Source organism: Empidonax traillii, unplaced genomic scaffold, assembly GCF_003031625.1.
Source record: "Empidonax traillii isolate 1590-97213 ecotype Southwest subspecies unplaced genomic scaffold, ASM303162v1 scaffold715:size483424, whole genome shotgun sequence".
Classification (NCBI taxonomy): Eukaryota; Metazoa; Chordata; class Aves; order Passeriformes; family Tyrannidae; genus Empidonax; species Empidonax traillii.
Genome location: NW_020955908.1, coordinates 77010 through 95469, shown reverse-complemented (window position 1 = coordinate 95469; position 18460 = coordinate 77010). Strand labels below are relative to the sequence as shown.

The 18460-nt window shown below is 40.1% G+C and overlaps 1 protein-coding gene across 2 annotated transcripts in view; it reads left to right on the top strand.

Moving 5' to 3' along the window:
* Positions 1-16793, top strand: part of DNAH3 (dynein axonemal heavy chain 3) — a 49028-nt gene extending 32235 nt beyond the window's left edge. Inside the window, exons 44-61 of one of the 2 annotated variants that reach the window (XM_027900185.1) lie at positions 725-848; positions 941-1097; positions 1991-2134; positions 2706-3372; positions 3481-3646; positions 3948-4164; positions 5048-5230; positions 6113-6311; positions 6761-8902; positions 9838-10063; positions 10393-10637; positions 12020-12136; positions 12746-12900; positions 13669-13836; positions 14668-14810; positions 15372-15576; positions 16064-16201; positions 16385-16793. In XM_027900185.1, the coding sequence (XP_027755986.1) occupies positions 725-848; positions 941-1097; positions 1991-2134; positions 2706-3372; positions 3481-3646; positions 3948-4164; positions 5048-5230; positions 6113-6311; positions 6761-8902; positions 9838-10063; positions 10393-10637; positions 12020-12136; positions 12746-12900; positions 13669-13836; positions 14668-14810; positions 15372-15576; positions 16064-16201; positions 16385-16738 (5750 nt within the window). In that variant the 3' untranslated portion in view covers positions 16739-16793. Of the gene's footprint in view, positions 1-724; positions 849-940; positions 1098-1990; positions 2135-2705; positions 3373-3480; positions 3647-3947; positions 4165-5047; positions 5231-6112; positions 6312-6760; positions 8903-9795; positions 10064-10392; positions 10638-12019; positions 12137-12745; positions 12901-13668; positions 13837-14667; positions 14811-15371; positions 15577-16063; positions 16202-16384 lie in introns of both variants that reach the window. The other variant, XM_027900184.1, reaches the window with a different exon arrangement.
* The last annotated feature ends 1667 nt before the right edge of the window (positions 16794-18460 follow it).

The following is an 18460-nucleotide window of genomic DNA, read 5'->3' as shown; positions in this document are numbered from 1 at the left end:
AATGAGTCTAAAATCAAGAGAATGGATACTTTCTCCATTTTCTATTTTTTGGCAAAGGGAGGGAACACATCTTCTTGCCATGTCTCTGGCAGTTCTCTTCTGAAGTTGTATCTCCTGCTGCTAAGATAGGCTGCCTGCATTTAATTAACAAGCATGTTGCCTGCAAGTCCATGATTCCTGTTCCAGCACTTTAAGGGAAGTTATATTTTCTAATGAAAAAATTATGTAAATAAAAGCCCTTATGTAGCTGCCCCTACACTGTTAGAAGGCACTTCAGGCTACTTTGCTTTATATAAACACTGATATAGGTGTAACTGTATGTGCTCTGAGAGGGCTTTATGAAAATAACTATTCTGATATAGCTAAATTTGTAAAATATTCTAATGTATAAACTGATTCTTTTTAGGTGAAAGCCAATGACAAGGTACTTGATTTTGTTTTATTCTGTTACAATCAAGAGGGCTGAAGTGAGCTGAAATTTAAATTTGGGTAATAGAGGCCTTGCGATGGAGGTGCATGTTTTACATATTCAAAACAGTTATTCAGGTGAAATACTGATATAAAACAGAAACAAGTTCATATTTCTTCTGCATCACTGCTGGGGCAGAAATTTGCTGGAAACAAAATCGTGTGGCTGGAGCCTGATTCAAATGTTGTTGGTTGAGTGAGGTGGAAAAATATTTGGACATTTAAAATCTCTCTGCATCCTTCTGTTGTATCACAGGGCGCTTCACACGGCACATGAACATTGTATCTATCTGCGCTTTCAACGATGACATTTTAAACAAGATCTTCACTGCAGTTACTGACTGGCACTTCAGCAAAGGCTTTGACTCTTCATTTCTGAAGTAATGTGATATATTTCCTGTATCACCTCTGTCATCTTTTGTCCCGTGATTTATCTGCAGAAGTTAAAATTGTACCTCTTTTCCTTCTCAAGGCTGGGTAAGATGATGGTCCAGGCGACATCAGTGATTTATAAAATGGCAGTAGATAATTTTCTCCCAACTCCTGCAAAATCCCACTATGTCTTTAATCTACGGGATTTTTCCAGGGTTATTAAAGGAGTTTTGCTCTGTCCACACACCCATCTGCAAGTAAGTTGTAATTTAACTATGTTAAAATAAAAAGCAATGGAAAAAGTAAATTATTTTTGTAATATCAATAAGTAAATATCTCAGAATACATGAACTATGGTTTCAGTAGATTTACAGGTTTTAAAATCAGAATAATCCCTGAATACCTTGTTATATATTTTCTGTCCATCTCTGAGGGAGAGAGCTGTTGTTTTGTTAATATTCTTCAGTGTATTACAGTAGGACCCAGAGGTCCAAGGTGCTCTTGTTAAAACCTGTACATGAAGGTAGAGTCCCCTCTCCTGAACTTGCAAACTTAATAAACAAAGTAGGAAAAGACTCAGTATCTCCTTTTCACAAATGACAAACTTATGAACAAGACCGAATAATTTACCTGTGAGTTTGCCTGTTGTCACAAAACTACAGATGAATACTGATAGATGTATATGATTGTCACCCTTCTAGCTTTTATATCCATTTCCAGGAAAATGTCAGGTTAAAAGAGTATTAAATTTTTTATTTCTGCTGGGGGAATGTTTTTGGTGCAGAAACAGAACAAAACAACCACAAGCTATTGAGGAGGAATCTTAGCCAGGAGGGGTTTTGAGAAGGGATTGAGTTGCAGCCCATGAGCCATATCTTGGAAGGATGGGGAGATTTGATACTGTAGAGAAAAATGCCTTGACATAAGAGCCCCAGTTTGTATTGGCAGGAAGGATGAGATGGGAACTGGGTGAGGAATGCAGTTAAGTCAGCAGATGCTGAGCCATGTGCTGAATGGCTTGGAATTGAAAGATTCCCACTGAGTTCAGTGCAAGGTGTAGCAGGGGCCAGATGGACACTTCTAACCTTTTCTTTTTGAACAAATCCTGCCTGAGCTATATTTACCCATGTTCTCATATTTACGTTTTCAGGATGGAGATAAACTGATCAGACTTTGGATTCATGAGGTTTACAGAGTTTTCTATGATCGCTTAGTTGATGAGGATGACAGGAAGGTGTTCTTCCAGATGGTACAAGACACGACATTAAATAGCTTCAAGCAGAACTTTAATAAGGTACTTTTGGGTAATCTGCTGGGACCGAGAATGATGCATTTTCAGAAATACTTACACATTGAGACTAAATTAGTACAGGAGACATTTTGAATTATTTTGAGCAGTGCATTTAAAAAGTGTGGAAGATTTCCTGTTCAGCATTGAGTATTACACATACTCTTAGTCAGGTTAATACAAATGACTTCTCATCAGAATGATTCATGACTTCAAAGGGATTCTGTGTTGGTACAGAGGACCAACTGGAATGAAATAAATGTCTTTCACAGCTTTTATCTGTGAATCACTGAAGTGAATTATTTGATTAGGCCAATGGGTGTAGTGGGTACATTTCTGAGAAGCCTTTTGGGAGCTTTTCCTATATTTGACAGCAGTAGCTCTCTGTGAGGTGTGCATATGTGGAAACCTGCATGTCAGCCTACAGTATGCTTTCCCAGATTAAGGTCGTAACTAGAATAGTGGAAAACAGTGCTTTCCACAGTAGCAATACTGTGTAGATAAAGGTTATTATGACTTTAAGGAAGATAATTCTCTAATAGATAGAATTACCCATTGATTCTTGTCTTTTCCCTAGGTACTGAGCCACCTCTCACCTACTGGAAAAGTCACTGATGACAACATTCGCAGCCTGTTCTTCGGAGACTACTTAAAGCCCGGCAGCAGCGTAAAAGTCTATGATGAAATCACAGACCTGAAGCAGCTGACCAGCGTGATGGAATACTACCTGGAGGAATACAACAACGTCAGCAAAGCCCCAATGTCCTTGGTCATGTTCAAGTTTGCCATCGAGCACATCTCGAGGATATGCAGGGTGTTGAAGCAGGACAACGGGCACCTGCTGCTGGTGGGGGTTGGCGGGAGCGGCCGGCAGAGCGCGACCAAGCTGGCCACCTTCATGAACTCCTTTGAGCTCTTCCAGATTGAGATCACCAAATCCTACGGAGTCAACGAATGGAAAGATGACATTAAGCAGGTCATGCTGAAAGCAGGTGTTGGTAACGTCAACGTGTCCTTTTTGTTCTGTGATAATCAAATAAAGGATGAATCGTTTGTGGAAGACATCAACATGCTTTTAAACACTGGGGACGTGCCTAATATCTTCGCAGCAGATGAGAAGGCTGACATTGTTGAGAAAATGCAAGGGGCAGCAAGGATGGAGAACAGGAAGATCGAAGCCACTCCCCTTGCTATGTACAGTTTCTTTATTGAAAGGGTGAAGAAAAATTTGCATATTGTTTTAGGTCTGTATTCAGTGTGTTCTTTCTTAAAATGTTTTTATTTAGGTTTGGGTTTTTCTGCTTCTTGACTGCAAACAAGCTTAGGTAACAACCATGATTTTATTTTTGCAGCCATGAGTCCTATTGGAGATGCGTTTCGGAATCGATTACGGATGTTCCCTTCACTGATAAACTGCTGCACCATTGACTGGTTCCAAACCTGGCCCACAGATGCTTTGGAAATGGTTGCTAACAAGTTTTTAGAGGATATTGAACTCAAAGATGACATTAGAAAAGAGTATGAGTTTATCTGTCAAGAAACATACGATGCAAATGTTTGTTCCCCTGCCCCCTGTGCCCCCAACATACTTGATCAGGAGACTGTCCTTATAAACGGGCAAAGCTAAGCCAAATCTGGGATTTCAGTGCAAGTCAAAGATACTCAGCTGTATGTATCTGATGTTTCTTTGGAAGGAGTCCAAAATATTTCTACTAATGGGGAAAATACCCCTCTGCCTTCCCTAACACTAGTCTGATTTCATAAACTTAATTTTCTGTAAGACTGTACTTTCAAAGTAATGTGGAAAAATTTTCTCTAGGGTTGTGTCCCTGTGCAAATACTTCCAAGAAAGTGTGAGAGAACTCTCCGTCAGCTACTACGCGACACTGCGGAGACACAACTACGTGACCCCAACCTCCTACGTTGAATTGATTCTGACCTTCAAGAGTCTACTGAATCAGAAAAGGGAGGAAGTTGACATGATGAGGAGTCGTTATCTTGTGGGACTTCAGAAACTTGAGTTTGCATCTTTACAGGTAAGTCTCAGATGAAAATGATGAATAGGTGCCAAATGCATATTCAGGTATGGGGTCTGTGTGGTTAAAACTTATAAAAATAATACTTGGTAAATTTGCTCCTCACTGTGTTCATGATGGTATTAATGGTTTTCTATAGAAAGCCAGCAGGAAAAGTATTAGATTACTGCTTAGTCACTTTAAGAAATTGTGATTTCTGAGTTTGACTTATAGCTCTTAATAGAATAACCCTCAAATTTCATAATTTTCTCAAAACCTTATATGGAGAATCCATTCCTCAGCATTCTAGTACCTATTATCCTTTTCAAAATAGGGGAGAAATTGAAGAATGTTGTAAGACAATAATAAACATTAATTCCTGAGTAGATTCCTAGGAAAAAGGTGATCAGGTTCCAGATAAATAACCCCCTTTTTCAGCCCATGTGATCCAGGGATTGATCTTCCCAAGATGCAAAGCAAAGGGCTTCCAGATACTTGCTGAAGGAAGAACATTCAGTTTGCAGCTGTTGCTGTCACCAACTCTGTGTTTCCTTCCAGGTTTCTTTTGGATTTTTGTTTTCCATGTGTCCAATAAAGGATCATTTGGGGTTTCACAAACTGAAACTGACTGTGAGGAAAAAAATAGAATTAATCCATTTATTTCTCATTATTGAAATGAAGTGGATTGCATAGATGATGATAAAAATACGTTTAAAAATCTATTCAGTTAAATAAAACAGCTCTTAGTAAAAATAGAGAACTATTAATAATTCTTTAGATCAAATGTCCCTTTTTAGACTGTATTAATATAGTGTGTTCCAGTCTTTCTTCCTAAGGCATCATGATGTGAAATGCATGCAACGTTTACACAGATCTTTTCTTGACTTCCTCTTGCATTCATCAGGTTGCAGAGATGCAGAAAGAACTGACTGCCCTTCAGCCTGAACTGATTGAGACTTCTGCTGAAACAGAAAAAATGATGGTCAAGATTGAAAAGGAGACAGTTGAAGTAGATGCAATAAAGGAAGTAGTGTCAGCAGATGAAAAAGAGGCCAACGATGCAGCTGCTGTCGCCCAAGGCATTAAGGTAGTGCAGAGGGACCTGAGCCTGGAGCAGGATGGGTTCCGAGGAACTGGGAGCTGTGATGATGTGTAAATGGTGTGAACTGAGCACTTAGAGTAACAAAGTTGCAGGAGATGATGAATGACATGTTCCTAATACAAACACGGTAAATTCTGGCTGTTTGGAGAATGACTGTGCCTCATAGTACTGCATAACTTCCCTTTCTAGTCCACATTCCAAAAGCTGTAGAGCTCTTGCTTCTGTACTGATATATTCTCATTTTCAGCAGATTGAATAATGAGTTTATGCTGTCTCCAGGCCCAAAGACAGTTCATTTACAGTTAGCTGAGGTAATTTGGCACAGTGCTGCAGGGAGCCCTGTTAAGCATAACTTTAGAGATAATGCCATAGCCAGATGTCTGAAACAGAATTTTCTGTGGGAAGCTTCAGGATTCCTCAATATTTTTTTTTATAACTAATTGGCAATGTCAGTGATAGATAAAATAGATAACTACTGAGATCTGAGTATAAGATAAAGAATTTAAGCTACACAGTGTCCATATTTCACCTGATCAGTTGTAAGATTTAACTAAGAACAACTGTATCTAACCTTTATTTAATTCTTATTGCCAGACCAGAGAGACTTTGATCTTGAGAGCTTGTCTGCCTTTTTCAGCTGTCAGTTCAGTTTATGGAAGTTACTGATTTCTCTACCGACCTTTTCTCTTCAAACCATGCAGTCAAATTGTGAAAGTAGTTTTCTCTCCAAGAAACACATTGTTGTGAAGAGTCTCTTTCCTGGGTAATTAAGAAGAGGGAAGGTTCTCTGGGGCTGTGTGGGGTGATCAGGCCTGGTGACCTGGTGTTGGATGAAGCTTTACAGGTTTCTGCCCAATGTCTTAACAGGATGAATGTGAAGCAGACCTTGCTGAGGCCCTGCCAGCTCTGGCTGCAGCACAGGCAGCTCTTGACACCCTGAATCCTTCGGACATCTCTCTTGTGAAATCCATGCAGAATCCACCTGGTCCTGTTAAGCTCGTCATGGAGAGTATCTGTATCATGAGGGCAACTAAACCAGAGAGAAAACCTGACCCAAGTGGCAGTGGTAATGATGTGGCTTTTGTTATCCCTGCACTAGGAATGAGTGGGGTACTGCTGTGGTGTGCTGGTGAAGTGCTTGTGGTGTGAATGCAGCCACGTGCACATGCACTCAAAGTGCATTTAGTCAAGCAGTGATTTATAAGTACACTTGCAAATAGCTAAGGTTGCTTTGGCCATGGTCACATACTGCCCTTGCTTGACTTTGTTCAAGCTTTGTAAATGTGATCCCAGTCACCAGCACAAAGTCATCTCTTCAACTTGCTTTGACCCAATCTTGAGTTACTGTCTGAATTCCTTTAGGAAGTGATTTTTCTGAACTATTTAACAATCTTTGCATAGTAAAATTCCATTGCAAAATCACTGATGTTAATTCTTCATATTATGTTTCAAAGTATCCTTTTCAATTTGAACATACATGTATTAAGCCTGATTTTAGTCTCATTTGCAATCCAGGTAAAATGATTGAAGACTACTGGGGGCCAGCTAAAAAAATTCTTTCAGATATCAAGTTCCTCGAGAAGTTGCAGAAATACGACAAGGATAACATTCCTCCCGCCATAATGAAGAGGATTAGAGAGAAGTTCATCGGCCACGCGGATTTTCAGCCAGAAGTCGTAAAAAATGTCTCCTCTGCCTGTGAAGGGCTTTGCAAGTGGGTGCGAGCCATGGAGGTGTACGACCGCGTGCAGAAGGTGGTCGCCCCGAAGCGTGAGCGTTTGAGGGGGGCAGAAGAAGTCCTGGAGGTTCAAATGCAGAAGCTGAGGGTAAAACAAGCAGCGCTGAAGGAGGTGGTCGATCGCCTGCAGGCTTTGCAAGATGAGTTTGACAGAATGAACAACAAGAAGAAAGAGCTGGAGGATAATATTGAACGGTGCTCACAAAAGCTCGTGAGAGCCGAGCAGCTGATCAGCGGTCTGGGTGGAGAGAAGGAGCGGTGGACAGAAGCTGCGCGCCTGTTGGGAATTCGGTACACGGACCTCGTGGGAGATGTGCTGTTATCATCGGGAACTGTGGCCTATTTGGGAGCCTTCACTGTGGATTACCGCCTGCAGTGTCAAAAGCAGTGGCAGGTTCTGTGCAGCGAGAAGAACATCCCGTGCTCCAGCGATTTTAGCTTAAGTAACACCTTAGGGGATCCCGTCAAAATCCGGGCATGGCAGATTGCCGGATTGCCAGTTGATTCTTTTTCCATTGACAATGGTATAATTGTTTCCAACTCAAGAAGATGGGCTTTGATGATAGATCCTCAAAGGCAAGCTAACAAGTGGATAAAAAATATGGAGAAAACGAACAAGCTGTCAGTTATCAAATTATCTGACACACATTATGTGAGGACATTAGAAACTTCTATTCAGCTTGGAACACCAGTCTTGCTAGAAAATATTGGTGAAGAATTAGATGCTTTCATAGAACCCATTTTATTAAAACAAACATTTAAACAACAAGGAGTAGAATACATGAAATTAGGGGAAAATATAATTGAATATTCAAGAGACTTCAGGTTTTACATGACAACCCACTTAAGAAATCCTCATTATTATCCTGAGGTGGCTGTGAAAGTTTGTCTACTCAATTTCATGATTACACCTTTGGGTCTTCAGGACCAACTTCTTGGAATTGTAGCTGCAAAGGAAAAGCCTGAGCTAGAAGAAAAGAAAAATCAACTCATTATAGAAAGCGCAGCCAACAAGAAACAACTAAAAGAAATAGAAGATAAAATCCTGGAGGTCCTTTCCCATTCAGAAGGAAACATCTTAGAGGATGAAACAGCAATTAAAATTTTGTCTTCATCCAAAGACTTATCTGAAGAAATCTCTGAAAAGCAAAAAATTTCCTCTTTAACTGAGAAGGAAATAGATTCTACTCGAATGGGGTACAAGCCAGTTGCTGTTCATTCAGCTGTTGTCTTCTTCTGCATCTCTGATCTGGCAAACATTGAGCCTATGTACCAGTATTCATTGGTTTGGTTCATTAACTTGTATGTTCAGTCTATTGCTAAAAGCAAGAAGAGCGGAAATCTGGAACAGAGAATTAAAAACATAACCGATCATTTCACGGTGAGCATCTATAATAATGTCTGCCGTTCACTGTTTGAAAAGGATAAGGTGTTGTTCTCCTTCCTTCTAACAGTGGGCATCATGAAGGGAAAAGGCCAGATAGATGATGAGGTTTGGCGTTTCCTGCTGACAGGAGGCGTCGCTCTCGACAACCCCCACCCCAACCCAGCTCCGGACTGGCTGTCGAACAAATCGTGGGCTGAGCTCGTCCGTGCATCCTGCCTGACAAACCTGCAGGGACTTATGGAACACATGAGAGACAACGTTTCCAAGTGGAAGCCAATCTATGACTCTGTCAAACCCCACGAAGAAGCCTTCCCAGATGAGTGGAGCAGACTGATGGGGTTGGATCGCATGGTTATTCTCAGGTGTTTGCGGCCTGACAAAATTATCCCGGCAGTGCAGATGTTCATTGTGGAAAATATGGGAAGAACATTTATTGAACCACCCACATTTGATCTTGGAAGAAGTTACAGTGATTCAAATTGTTGTGCCCCTTTGATTTTTATATTATCACCGGGTGCTGATCCTATGGCAGGTGAGATTGGTATTAAAAATGTCTTTTTTTATCTGGTTAAATGTCACTGAGTATGACTAAACTGATAATAGGCCCCTTCATTTGATCTTTAAAGTGTCTGTAAAGGACAATACAGCAATGATGGAATATCAAACATTTGCATCTGCCCATATATAAACAATGATAGTAAATTTGTTAGAGGGTGGGATGAATGTAGTGGTGATGAAATGTCTCGGTATCTGAGCTGCAATTTAGGGATCTAACAGATTGTAGCATCCAGACCAGTTTATAATTTATACTTGCATTACAATTCTTTCAGTGGGTGTTGGAGGCTTGCCCCACTCTTTGTTGCAACCCCTCCTCCAGAAAGTTTCCTCCCTCTCAGTTACTAATTAAATGGTGTATATGGCCACACTTAAAAACACATTTGTTAAATGTCCTTTAAAGTATAACCACCCAGATTATTTTTAAATCTGGTTTTCTGCCAAAAGGATTGTAATATGGAGCCATACCATAAGGATGTATTTCCAGAAGGTACTGGTTTTGCTAGCAAAGCTGGAGGGCTATTTTTAACCGGATCTAAAGATCCAGTTTGCAGATCAGCCCCCATAAACAATTGTACCCAGGCAACAGGGAGAGTCAAGAGCTGTAGTGCAGGCTGGAACTGAACCCCTGGAGCCAAGGGAGAGCACAGGCATTTAACCTGCCTAGTTTTTGCTTTGAGTGTTTGCTTTTTGTAATACCTTAACCCCTAAATTTTAGTATCTGCCTCAGAAACAGACTGATACAGCATTTGATACTACTACTGGGTTGTTGAGATGATTTTGTTTGGGTTTCTTTAATTAAGATATGTGTTGACTTTTGTGCCTTTCATTATAAAAATGATTAATATAACACATTCTACTTTCTAATAGACTTTGTCTTTGTTTGCATGTGTAAAACACTTGCCATCATAGGTTTACTAAAATTTGCTGATGATGTCAGCATGGGAAGTACCAGCATTCAAACTGTTTCGCTTGGACAGGGCCAGGGCCCAATAGCAGCAAAAATGATTTATCAGGCTATTACTGATGGAACCTGGGTAGTGTTGCAAAACTGCCATCTTGCAACTAGCTGGATGCCTGCCTTGGAAAAAATCTGCGAGGAAGTTATAGTGCCTGAGAATACTAATGAAAAATTCAGGTAGGAGTTTCAGTGTTTTGCCCATTTTAATGGGATTATTTCTTGTTTGCTGAAGACACCGCGAAAAAGAAATTAAACTATTTCTGTGTGAATGACTAAGTATATAATTGATATTGTTTCTGTGTAGCGATACAATAAAGATCCATAATTAAGATGTCATCTTTTCTACCTGTCCAATATAATCTACTTTATGCCTGCACTTCAGAACAAAGTTAGATGTTATCATTATAATTAAGCAAGTAGTAAAACTTTGTCTTCTTTAGATCAACAGCAGGATTTGTCAGTATTAGTGATTTTTTTGATAATGTGCTTTTCAAACTTCTTTTCAGGTTGTGGTTAACCAGTTACCCATCAGAGAAGTTTCCTGTAAGTATCCTCCAGAATGGCATCAAAATGACGAATGAGCCTCCGAAAGGCGTTCGAGTGAACCTGCTCCGATCGTACCTCAACGACCCCATCTCCGACCCCGTGTTCTTTGGCAGCTGCCAAAAGCCAGTGATGTGGCAAAAACTGCTGTTTGGCCTTTGCTTTTTTCATGCTGTTGTGCAGGAAAGGAGAAACTTTGGCCCATTGGGTAAGGTTTAGGTTATTTTGCAGTTTGTTTCAAGAAAGATTAGTGGTGTTGAAGTGCATCGTTGGAGTCTCTCTGTAAAAAGGCAGGATTGTTGGCAGGGTTACAAGAGTGCAACCTGCATTGCACAGGATGTAATAAAGCTTAAAAGCTTTTTCAGGCAAAGCTACTCTTGAAGCTACTAAAAGTATTACCCTGGGGGAGAACCAGAAAGTACTGTTTTTCCAAATAAATATATTAGACAGCATTTACACTAAATTATAGCTTACTGAATTATCAGTTTATTACTGTAGCTTTTAGTAACAATCAAATCCAGTTCCAGTTTTAAATTTCTGTAAGGAAAGGCGTGCCTTCTTCAATTCTGCTTTTGTTATTATGTCCTGCCTACTTTGTTTTATCAAAGGCAGTGCATATATTTACTTCATGTGAAACAAATTTGTGTAGCCGCAGTGTGTTGTTCATAGCACGGCAATGAAAAGAGATGTGTCATAAGATTTGTGCTTCAGCTTTTTCTATAATCTTGACACGTGTGGAAAACTCTATGGAATTTCTGCATGACATATAGAACTTAGGGGTTTATAGTTTCCGTTTTTATAACACTATAAAGTTTATGCTCTCCACTGGTGCACATGCAGTTCTCAGTCTTTCAGTTGAGTCTGTCTTCATCATAACAGGTTACTGTTATTATTTTGACTGAAAGCCACTGTCATTATTTTTAAAGGCAGCTCTTTAAATAAATACTAAACTGCCGGTATGAAGACACTCATATATTGCTATAAAGTCAAAATAGAATTTTTGAAAGTGACAAAGAGGCCATTTTCAAAAGCAAAATCTACTGCTTAATGTGACCAACTATCTGGGGGAAGAAGGACAGTCGCAGCAATAGCCCTATTTTTGCTTTGCACTAGGGCTGTAGGTTTTCTGAAGGCTTCTCTTATCTGGAGTATGTTCCTGTTTGCTTGTTTGCTTTATTGCACTGTTACTCTGAATGTCATACACAAACAGTATTAATAGATGGACAGGTTGATGAAAAATTTGAATCAGTAAATGAATTAAAACTCCTGTTCTCATTGTGTCCAGATAGGAACAGATTAATTGAAAGTACCAAGCCAGTAAAATACCATTTTCATGAGAGTGTGATGTCCAAATGCCTATGTTTGTTTATGTTTTAATAACATAGAATGATGGTAATAGTGCATTAGGATACAGTATTGTTATGGAGCCCTATTGTCCCTCGTGCAGTAAAGAGCCAAGTATTCCAGGGCTCTTCTAGGTACTGTCTGGCAGGTGGTACCTTCAGCTCTGTAGTAGCAATACCATCATTTCCTGAGCCCAGCTGTCAGTACAGTGCACCACTCCCTGGGTATCTTTTCTGAATTGAACAGGTTGGAATATTCCATATGAGTTCAACGAATCCGACCTCAGAATAAGTATGCAACAGATCCAGATGTTTCTGAACGAATACGAAGAAATCCCATTTGAAGCTCTGACCTATCTAACAGGTACGTGCACCGCCTCCTCTCCTGTGTTGACCTTGCTGGGCACTTTCAAGTGGTGCAGTGACAAACTAGCGAGTTCCTGACAAATTGAGTGGATTCCGCTCTGTTTTACTTTCTTGGCCCTCGACCTGCAATTGGCTGTCACTGGTGGATGCTGAAGTTGAACCGTCCTTGGAGTCGGATCCCAAATCCTCAGATGTCATTGCTGTTTTGACTTGTATATAGCTGGAAGAATTACTGATGGCCCAGGAAACCTCCTGGTCTTTGTTTCACATGCATCACAGAAACACGTCCATGGCCTCTGATTCACCTTTGCTGATCAATGTGAGCCTGACACAGTGAACTTTGGCAGTTTACCAGAGGATGTGATAATAGTCATGGGTTTAAAGCAGGAGGTGTTGAGCTGTGTAAATAACTTGGTTGCTGTGGCTATTCAGAAAGATAAGCTGCTTTTTGGCACCTCCTTTGTCAGCCTTGTCATTCTTGATTTTTGTTAACAGATCTGGAGCTTTGGAGCTTCAGCTTAGCAGAGTTTCAGATTATTGCAAAACAATTTTTATTTGTGCATTAACTTTCATTTTTTTTGTCCTGGTTTTCTTTGTCCTTTCCCAGGGGAGTGTAACTATGGAGGCAGAGTGACAGATGATAAAGACAGGCGTCTTCTCCTGTCCCTTCTTTCCATAGTCTATAACAAGGATATAGAGCAGGACAAATACATGCTCTCAGCTGGAGATGACTACTACATACCACCCCATGGCCCATATGAGGTGAGAAGAAAAGAGGTGTAAATGCTCTTTGAGTTTGGGAAGGAACTTACCTCCATTATACTTTGATATGCTGAATACAACAAATAGAAAATAGACCACATAAGATCACCAAGCCACAAAGAATGTATCTTATGTCTGAAATATGAATCTGGTATTTAATATCTACCAGACCCCAATGGGGATATAGTGACCATCTAATATTCTGGCATTTGTTGATGCAAAGAGCCACCCCTGTGCAGGTTTCCAGTACAGCTCTAGAAAGCCAAAAGGAAGCTTCAGGAATTTACAGGGTACTTGAGCACCCTCTTGCAACACTTTTGCCTTGAAAGCAGTGGTCAGGATGAAGAGGTGGAATGACAGGTATATACTCAGTTTTCATCCCCTTTTTCCCTTCTAACAACTGCATAAAGATAACAAATGTGCTCCAATCCCACCTATTTGTGTAGCCCACAGTTGTGGGGGTGACACATACACCATCCTACCCCCTTCTGTGACTCCTGCCAGTGCTCCTTGGATATTTCTAACATACTTTCCTTTCTCTCCTGCCACTTACATGAGGTTGGTAATAACAACTTCTCTGTGAGTCTTTGAATCACTCAAAACTTTTATATTTATCTCAGTGGACTTTTTAAGTCAGTCCCTGGATGTGCTTAACAGGGAACTACTGTGTTTGATGGTAACTGGGAAGGTTCTGACCAAGTTGGATTTGCCAAGTGTTTGTGAATGTGGCATTGTGCGATGTCTGGTATCTGAATGTTTGCTTTCCAGTCTTACATTGAATACATACGAAGTTTGCCAATTACAACACACCCTGAAGTGTTTGGACTTCATGAAAATGCAGACATCACCAAGGATAACCAGGAGACTAACCAGCTTTTCCATGGAGTGCTCCTGACTTTGCCTAGGGAAGCAGGGGGAGGTGGCAAGTCCCCTCAGGTAACTGGGGAAGAAAGATCAACTTGCAGTCTGGAAAGGTGCCCTTTCCTGTCATGTCCTACGTCTCAGAGTAATCAAAGACCTCTCATCATGTGACTGTAGCACAGTAGATGTGAATGTCCCTGTAGAGAAGCAGATGGATTTGGCATTACACCTTTAAGGATGGAAGATACCTTCATGACTTTGCATTCAAGCAGATTAATACCACACAACCCCACCTGCACAGACATGCAGTTTGAATGTTTTTTCATATTTTGTGCTTTAAAATAACAGCAAAATGCTTCCCTTCAGTCATGAATTGGAGTTAGAACACAGTTAAAGATCACAGTTGGTAATGCACCTCAAGTCACATCCATCTCTAGGCAATTTTAAACTATGACATTTAATTCCAGTCTACAAATTCCAGTGATGGAAATTCATGCACTCCTGACTGGAGTATTCATGTGGTCTTCCCATCATTTTCCCTGTGCTGCATGCTTTGTCTTCTCCTTCATTGTGGCAGTAATAGGATTATACTTGTCTGCCCTTCTGCCTATTTCCTTAGAAGACACATAAAACCTATTTGCAAATTAAACCAAAATTGCTAACAAATTTAAATATATTGAGAAGGAAAAAGGAGCAGGCAGGCACATGTGGAGACTGACAGACAGGATAATGCCCAAAGCAAGTAGGAGCATGTAAGCACTATATCTACAGAAAAATGGACTAAAATACCTGTGTGGTTGTGCAGAAAAAATACAAAATCTGTAGTGTTTTGTGGAATTTATTCAATAAAAATATGGGGGGTGGAAAAAGGAATATTCCTCATTCACTGCAAACTTGTGATTTCAGGAAATTGTTGAAGATTTGGCACAGGACATCCTATCCAAATTACCAAGCAGCTATGACATGGAAGAGGTTATGAAGGCATACCCAGTACTTTATGAAGAGTCCATGAATACAGTTCTTAGGCAAGAGCTAATTCGATTTAACAGGTAAGGCTCAGTGTTCTGTGCAGTACTGCTGATACTGAAATACGCTTGTGTTTGTCAGTACAAGCCTTAAACAGTTGTGAGCCTTTTACAGAACAGTTTTGTTAACGTGTTACATTCTGCTTTGAAAGTCTTTTGAAAAGACTTGAAAGCTGCAGCTGAGTAACTGAATATAGAAACTGTACCTATATTCTCGGAGGATGAACTTAAATCAGATTTGAGCCTGTTGTGTCAAGGTAAGGCAGCCTACTTTATTCTTTGATAGCCAGGCCCCAATATTCACAGCACATTGTGTGAGTGTTACAAGCTTTAAAACTCTTGTCACTTAATTCCCTTGTTTAGAGTGGGAATTTTCATTGTCTTTCATTTCTTTCAGTGTGTTTTTACTTTGTTTGCTTTTCTAAAGTTAAGTAAGTGTTCTGATAACTTCAGGCGAGATAAGGAATTTCTGACAGGACATTTACCAGCTTTGACTGACCCTTCATTCAAGCTGGACTCAGAGGTCTTTAGCCAGGTAGTAAGAAGTAAATAATAAGAGGACAATTTCTTTGTTTCAACCCGAAGGCTTACCGAAGTTGTTCGGAGCAGCCTCATTAATATTGGCAAAGCAATTAAAGGCCAAGTGTTGATGTCTTCTGAGCTTGAAGATGTTTACAACAGCATACTGGTGGGAAAAGTGCCATCAATGTGGGCTGCCAAATCCTACCCATCACTGAAGCCACTGGGAAGTTACGTGTCCGATCTCCTGTGTCGTTTGGTTTTCTTCCAGGTACGCTGAACGGGACTGCCAGGGCGCTGTCATTGACTGCTGAGTGGGTACAATGTGTGTCAGTGCTGTCCTCACTGAGCAGCACCTGAGAGCTCCAGGCTGTGAACTGCTCACTCATACACTGCACTGAAAGCATTGGAATTAGCTGGGCAATTGCTCAGCTGGGTGCTAATTCAGCGCTGCTTTTGATAGTTTCCATTTGTCTGTTTCTAGAAGATTCATTTTAATTGGCATTGATGTCTTGGCATTGGTATCATCAGTTGGCATTTAGTCACATATATGTCACATACACAGATTACAGTCACGTACATGTGACTGTAAATCTCTTCTCTGCTTCCAGACACTTTCTGAACAGCTACTTCATTCTTAATTCACCCTTCCATTATTTCCCTTGCTCTCATAGCACTTCCCTCTTCTGGTAAATTGGCACAGTGAAGACACAAAAGTACTTTTTTTCTTATATTTGTTTTTTTCTCTCCGTATTCAGGATTGGGTCAACAATGGGCCACCCACAGTCTTTTGGCTCTCAGGATTCTTCTTCACTCAGTCTTTTTTGACCGGTGTTTTACAAAACTATGCAAGAAAATACACCATCCCAATCGACCACATTGGATTTGAATTTGAGGTAAGAAAAATGCAGAAGAATTTTGTTTTTCTTGAACAGCTTGAAACATGTTATGGGGCAGCAAGAAATAGAGTTTTCAGATGAAAAGAGATTTTATTTAAAGGAGAAATTTCAGACTATCACTTATAAGATTTAATATACTCCAGATAAAAACAAAATCAAGCAATGGTTTAATCATTCTAGGTGATGAAGGAGGAGCACACAATGGAGAAAATGCCACAAGATGGGGCTTACGTGAGAGGCCTTTTTTTGGAAGGTGCACGATGGGATAGAGAATCCTCAGTAATTGCAGAATCACTACCAAAAGTCCTGTATGATCCTTTGCCCATAATCTGGCTTAAACCTGGAGAAAGTTCCAAATTTCTTCATATGAACATCTATTCATGCCCTGTATACAAGACAAGTGCAAGAAGAGGTGTCTTATCCACCACTGGCCACTCAACCAACTACGTTCTCTCCATTGAACTCCCTTCAGACAAGCCCCAGAAACACTGGATAAATCGAGGTGTGGCAGCTCTGTGCCAGCTGGATGACTGAGAGGAGGCAAGTCAAAACACATCTTGTTATTGTAAAGATATGCTTTACTCCTCAATGGCTGCATGGTTTGGTTTTTTTTTTTTAAATTGGGCCTAAAGAGTTTTGATGCTGATTTTAAGGGGAATCTACTTCACAGCTCCTGCAAATAAGACTCTGTGGATTTGCCAACCACTCCAAAACACAGCTCCATATCAGCTACTGAGAAGAAAATTATCCCAGGCAAAGCCAGCACACTTCCTCATCCTGCTCCCTTGCATACTGGGCTAATGACTGCCTGAAATTTTGTACTTGTTTAAGCCCTTTCATCAGAGAAGCTCAAAGTAGCTTGCAAGCATTAATTAAAAATAAAATAGCCTGAACATCTTCAAAGAGCTGCACAGCCATTAACTAAACCTCACAGCATGCCAAGAAGGTTCTAAAGATGCATCATTAGACTTGCTGTGTACACGGTACAAGAGAAACACAAAGATCAAGGCAAACATTTAGGAAAACACACACTGCATAAACAGCCACTAATTTGGGGTCATGTACTGTTTTTTCATTGCCCAAATTGTAGCATTTTAATGACTTGCTGAAGGCCTCACAAAGTCAAAGATGCAGCCCTCATTCAGCAATTCCCAGTATCCTGCTACAGGAGTTAAGGGATGCTGCTACAATTCCTTAAGACATCCAGTTCTTGTCACAGGAATTCATCTGCTGGGTTGTGCTTAGCTGTGACAGGTGACAACAGTGTTCATTGTTGTTTTATTAACCATTGGATTGTTTTAGGCTTCTTCTTGCTGGTATTGCAAGCACAGTCCTTTAAATTAAGCCATTAAAAAAAAAAAGTCAGATTCGCTACCTGAATTATATTTTATGGACATCAATTACTTTTAAACTGTTAGAAATCTCATGTCATAGCTTGCCAAGTGGGTTTCTTGTTAACTCCTTTTTGTGAACAGTAATTGATAGTTTTATTAGATGACACACTTGTGGTTCTTGTGAACTTACAGTGACTTTGCTGCTCCAAGTGTGCAATGTCCTTGTTACCCTGTTGGTTTCCTCAGTGCTTCCTCTGTGCTGGCATTTAGATTGGATATGAAGGCATCTCTTGGGATGTAATTAAAAGATGTATTTCAAGCTTTTGTAGATAAAAATATATAGATAAGAGTCTATAAAGGAGGGTTTGTGCATCTGTGGCTTGCCCCTTTGCAGGGATCAGGCATGGCTGAGTGGCTTTAGCTGATGATGATTGCAGGATGTGATTTCTTGGGCTGCCCTCCCTGGCTGAGAAAAAGTAATGGAATTTACTGTCAAGGGATATCTTGTCTCAGAGATATTTTTCTATGGCTCTTTGAAATGAGCTTCACAACCTTATGTCCTGAGCATTGTCTAGATCTCCCTGGAGAATGATAAGCTGGCTAAATGTTAGAATTCACCAACTTTCTTGGCTGAGATGCATTTAAAAAAAAAAAAAAAAAAGACAACTCAGCTGCCAGTTGGACATGATAAAAATGTGAAAAATTTTTGGACAAACAAAGTCCCTTGTAACAGCAGTATTAGAATTCTGGCTTTACAGGTTTAGTATTTCCATTTCTTAATTAGAAGCACTTATTAAATAAACCACAAAAAAGCCTGTAATTACTGCAAATCTTAGATTCACAGCCTTGCTAATAACTCAAAGCAGATGGAAAAGAATGTAGTATACAGACATTATAGATCAAGAGATATTTCTGCCTTAGC